At 38.1% G+C, this 5875-nt stretch overlaps 1 protein-coding gene across 2 annotated transcripts in view; it reads left to right on the top strand.

Annotated features, from left to right (window-relative positions):
• TP53BP2 (tumor protein p53 binding protein 2) overlaps positions 1–5875 on the top strand; it is a 65171-nt gene that overhangs the window by 26672 nt on the left and 32624 nt on the right. For both annotated transcript variants that reach the window (XM_019549531.1, XM_019549530.1), the window contains exon 3: positions 4075–4188. In XM_019549531.1, the coding sequence (XP_019405076.1) occupies positions 4075–4188 (114 nt within the window). The remainder of the gene's footprint in view (positions 1–4074; positions 4189–5875) is intronic.

Genomic DNA, 5875 nt, shown 5'->3' with positions numbered 1-5875 from the left:
CAATGCTAGTAACACTGATTTTAGCACAGGTGCTGGAGTTTGTACAGTGTTCTTCCCATTTGATGTGGAGGATTTCTCAGAGGCATCACTGGTGATACCTCTCCAGGTTCTTGAAGATAGCTTGTTTCAGAGCTTAACTGCTCTGAGTTAAAAAGTTTTTAATAACAACCAACCTAAATTTTCCTTTCTGCATCTTGACTGACTACTTGTCCTATCCTCTGCAGTATGAGAATAATAAGAGAACAGTCTTTCACTTTTTTATAACAATGCTTCTGGTATTAGGAGACTGTTACCAAATCCCCCCTCAGTCTTACCTTCTCCAAACTAAATACTCCTATTTCTTCTGACCTTTTCTTGTAAGGCATGTTTCCTAGACAGCTAACTATTTTTGTTGCCCTTTGCTAAACTTCCCAATTTGCCCATTTTTTCCTTGAAATGTACTCAGAACTGGGCACAGTACTCCAGGAGATATCACCAAAGAAACTATGCTCCATAATCTTTCTGGATATCAAGATTAGAGTGACTAGTCTCTTACTCCTTGTATTCTTCTTTATCCCTTTTTATTTCAAGATTAACACTATATTTATTCTTCTTCTGTTGTCTGGGACCTCCCCAAAACTCCATGAATTCTCATAATAGCCAATGGCACTGCAATTCCCTCAGCCAATTCCTTGAGTAGTTTTTAGGCTAAATCTCATCTAGCCTTGCTGACTTGGAAGTGTTTACTTTGAAACAACTCTGGTATTGAAGTGCTGTTTTACAGCTGCGGTGTTAAGCTGTATAAAAATACAGCTAGTATCTGTCAAGTGTAAACTTTGTTAGTATAGTCCAGTGAAATCTGTTTTAGGATTTAGGAGAGAGAAGATTTAATTACCAATGATGAGTAGCTTACCCATGCTAAATTACTGAGATTGTAAAATTACTTGGGGGTTGGGGGGGAATCACATATTCAGTTTACTGTTCTTACTTTGTGCAAAGAAATGAAAGCTATGAGGTCTTGCTCAATTTAAAATTCTTCCAAATTTAAATTATTGAAGCCCTCCTCCCTCCCTCTGTTTTTTGGTCCAGCTTTGCAAATATTCCTTTCAGTGTCAGTAAGTTTTTTGGCTTCAATTCCTGGACTGTCAGATTTGCCTCGAGTGTTGGCCAAGGGGGTTGCTTGAAATGGAAGCCAGGGCTTTGCTTTCTGTAATGGCTAAGCTTACAATCTCCAGAATGTTCGCAATTTCTTTCTACAGAGAAGTAGGAGGTCTCTTTTTTCCCCCAATTGTGATCCCCCTGTGTGACCTCAAACTGCTAAATCTCTGCTTCAACCAGGAAAAATGAAGGAAAGTGGATATGTAGGTTATGTGGTTTTTAGATGGGTCAGCCAGAGCTGTTCTCCATTTTCTCTTCTTTGTTTCTATCTTTATCTTGTCCTTGTGCATCTTGTTATGTGGTTTCTAATAGTACTTGAACAATCTGTTTGACCTCCTTTGAAGTCACCAGTTTAATGACAGAATCCTTGTGTAAAGGGTATCTTTTTTATTTTGATTACATGGTTTCAACTGAAGTATTGCTTAGTCTGCCAGAAAACTGCCTTCTAAGCCTTTTGTATATTCTTTAAGAAAATGGAAATATGACAGAGCTACTTCTTATTCATTGGGGTTTAGCAGATGAAGAGCTTTTTTAACTGTCTAGACTTGTAACTGTTGAGAGACTGCTTTTTCTGTAATAGTGACCTAGTTGCTTATTCTGTAAATGTAATCTCTTCTGACAGTAACTTCAGAAATTTTCCTTCCTAGATTGCTTCAACATAGCTGCATAATCTTCCTTTAAAAAAACCCTTTGTATATTGAGAGTGCTTTTCAGATGATATAAACATATACTTGTATTCTGTCTCCAAAGGGTTTTTTTTTCAGTTTCATAAAAGAGCATTTATATTTAAAACCAAAAAAAGAGTCCCTTGGCTTCAAGCAAACACTTTAGCCTTGAGAAGCAGATTTGCAAAAATCCCTCCTTCAGATGAATGAACTGTTCCCTTGATTCCTAAGGGTGACACGAGTAGTGCAGGTGTACAGTTGCCCAGGGTCCCATCCATGTCAGGGGTCTTCATTACGTGTACAGATAGTTTTGATTTCAGTTGCCTAGTAGGATCCTGAAAATGAACCTAGGTACAGGGCCCCAAAATGTAAACCCCATGGCTGCTGACTTATATAATTTTTTTTCCTTTTGCCTGTCCTCTACCTTAAATAAAAATCCAGTCATGAAAGATGGTGTTATCCTAACGAACACTTGCATATAGATCCATGTCACTTACCTTGTCTCTGCTTGTGACTGCTCATGTGCAAGCTATTTAGGGAAGAGATGGTCTCTTCCTAGTTGTCTCTAGACCACCCGTTACAGAGTGGGCCTTCCTCCTGATTGGGATCTTTAAGCGCTCCCATAACAGAAAAGTGTGAACATCAGGGAAAGTTCCATACCCATGGAGGTTTATTTCTAAGGCTGTCTACACATTATGAGGGAAGGAATGTATTTACAATGCAATAGTTAGCATGTTAAAATCTCCTCATAGACAAGGTCCCTCAGCATTTGCCCCCTATTCCCCCATTAATTTATAGTTATGAAAGAGAGAGTGAGAAACTGCAGAAAGGGAGAGAGACTTAGAACTAAACATGGGTTTTTAAGGCCTAGCATTGGATGGAAAAGCAAGGGACAAGTATGAGTAATTGAGTAGAAATTGCATGTATAATTTTTATTTCACTTTAAAAGAAATCACATACTATGAACTTGAAGAGTAGCACTTATCTTATGGAGTTAAGGTTCCCTTCTTCTCTTCCTCCATTTTCACTTTGTCATGAATTTGAGATGTTAAATGTTTGATTTTTGTCAGAATCTGCAAATATGTAGCTTACTGTCTTTCAAAATCCATATCATCGAGTAAGACATTTTAAATTGGCTACAAATTCCGTTTTCAGAAATATTGAATCAGATGTGTAATTGGTATAAATTAGTAGGTCTGTGTTGGAACAAATGCTCAACAGCTATGCTAGTTAAAGAATTGGATCCATCAGCTATTGCCAGTGAGGTTAAATGGCTTGCATTACATCAAGAAGAGATATATAAGCCTGCCATAATGGAATCTTTTAGCTGTCTGCCGTGTGATAGTCTTAGTGCTCATCCAAGGTTTGGAAGGTATATGACTAATCTAATGAGATGTATACTTACTGTACTGGGAACTTGGCATTTATGTGTCTTTTGAATTTGAAGCTTCTGGAAAGTTTTAATTTTCAAAAGTGGTTTAATTTTTTCTTTCCATTGATGTCAAAGCTCAAGGGTAAATTTACATCTAATTATAGATTTTAGATGCTTGAAGCATCACTAAGTTTGAAAAATTTGGCTTACGTTCTTGATATCCTGAAAAACAGTATTTGTAGAATATTTAACCCAAACTGTTTTTATTTGAACTTGAATACCAGAAGTTTCAGTTGAGCGGTTGGTTATCATTTGGTCCAATTAAGTGGGGGAGTCCTTCTTCAGAGCCCCCTTTCTCTTTCTGTCCATTGTCTCTATCATACAGTAGTATGCATCGGTCATTTAAAAAAAACATATCTACAAACTGTGCCGCCTGCTTTTCCTTTGATTACTGCTTTGGAGTCACTAAGAAATAATACTGTTTGAGGTGCCACCAAAGTGGGGAATAATATGTGAAGGAATCAACTGTGTAGTTTTAACAGCTCAAAGGATTTCAAAATGTGACATTGACAGCTATAGCCCAAAGCCATAGATCATCAGCTGGTGACCACATGAGGTATATTACTGCCTGAGAGGTTGACTTTACCGTCTTCCCTTTTACCTCCAGATTTTTGTAGGTTGTTTGCTCTGTTTTTAGAGGCACATGTCCAGGTTCAAGAAAGTACTCTGCATAGCTTTTCTGCCTGCTTGATGTGTCCAGTAGCCATAAAATTTGGGGATCTTTTCTTCCCTGGTTGATAGTAAATGTTTGAGAGGCATGAAGAACAGACACTTAAGATTTTTGAATGTAGCATCTGAGACATGTAAGAAGAGACCAGCTTACTACATTTGCTTTTTCAGAGCGCCCTGTAGCTGATAATGAGCGGATGCTGGATATTCTTCAACGTTATGGAGTCCAGAGAAATGAGGTTCATTTTTTCCTTCGTCATGAACGTGCTCCAAACCGCGAAACAGGTAGGTTTTGGTCTCAGCTGCTCAAGACTGACTTAGGCCTCCCCCCCCTTCCCCCCCCCCAAATAATTTCACTTCTTAAGGAGAGGCTAACTGCTTGCATTTAAGTTAATGGCATCAATCTCTGTGATAGAGCAGAGTCTCTGGGCGGGGGGCTTCCGTGTTTAGATCTTCATTTTGCCTGTGGGGCTATGCTCCCACCAAAAATGAGACTCGCTGTGAAACTTGGTCTTTTATTGATTAATTTCCCGTCATTATCAAGATAGTGAAGTTCATAGGCTATTTTTTCCTACTTCTTGTATGATCAAGTAACCCATATGTGACGAGCTTCTTTCTATCCATCTACCTTTAGGTTTTCCAGAGCTGGTCATCTCCATACTATTTCAAACTATTCCATATTAAATAGATTGACAAGAGCAAAGTATCCTGCATCTGGTGTCTGTTTTAATATGCTATAATTACTTTGATCTTTGCTCAATTCAGCCTCAATAATTTATTCATAATCTGGGGTGTCTATATTTTATCTGGAGTATATTTTATTGCTGTTAGAAAGTCAGTAAATTTTGCTTGGCAAAATCAGAAGGTGGATTATATTACCATTTTCCAGCTGTTTATGTGACTTCTCATATTTTGGTGTTTTTAAAATTAAGTGTCCCTGAAGGTTATCTTAAAATTCTTCCTAATATGGCTCATCAACTAGAATTGCAATGCAGTAAAAAACACTGTTGTTCTGTCTACAAAATGTTCATAATCATCCTAGTACTCTCCTGTGCAGTCTTTTAAAGTTTGTTTACTTTTAAGTGACTGCTAGGTTTTTTGCCCATTTCTCCCGGTGCAAATTCCATGTTAATATATGTACTAAACGTGAAAGTCAATATGCCATAAAATGGGTAAGCAAATCTTAAAGTTCAAGAAATTGCATGATGATGATGGTAATGATACAATAAGGAGTGTGAATCTAATGCTAAAAACCATATTTATCTAACCCACTTTCTGCACAGTTGAGCTGTTAGATATAGTTTTGTTAGTCCAAGCTCATCAAGATTTAAAGCGGAAGGATTACTGGTAATGTTTTTGCTTCAAATCAGCAGGAGCTGTATCAAGACCAAAGCAAAGCAGGAGCACTGTTGCATGTAATAATAGTCTTAAAATACCTTATATTTTAAGGTATTTTGAGTTTTAATATACTCAGGGCAGGCATAGTTGGTTTGAAAAAGGCCCTGGAAAGATGGCTTTTCAAATGGGGTGCTAGTAAATTCAGAAAACTTATGCAGGGTGCCTGGAGTCTAAAAAGGTTGTGAACCCCACTGCTCTAAGGTGCCACCCAGCCATATTCTCTGCCTGGCTCCAGACTGACATGGCTAACTGCTTTTTTTCTAAATAGAGGATGGAGGTATTTGGTTATAGATTTAAATGACAAGTTTTAATGGCAAAGTTGGAAGTTCTAGACACTCTTCTCAATGGTGTTGCAGAAATTGCTGCGGTTCGTTTCTCGGGAGGCAAAGAACTCTCAGACACACGCTATTAGCAACACAAAAGGTATATTTGCAAATAGGGTCAGAGCAAAGACAAAAGACCACACTCCGCCCACGGGGAAAACTTCTCAGCAGGCTTTATCCCCTCTCTCCTGAGCACGTGTGCAGAAGCAGGAACTCTTACAACTCATTTCCGGTTCATACAAACATATATG

This window comes from Crocodylus porosus, unplaced genomic scaffold (assembly GCF_001723895.1).
Source record: "Crocodylus porosus isolate Cpor-Errol unplaced genomic scaffold, CroPor_comp1, whole genome shotgun sequence".
NCBI lineage: Eukaryota > Metazoa > Chordata > Crocodylia > Crocodylidae > Crocodylus > Crocodylus porosus.
The sequence above is the reverse complement of the archived record's forward strand: the minus strand, read 5'-3'. Positions and strand labels throughout refer to the sequence as shown.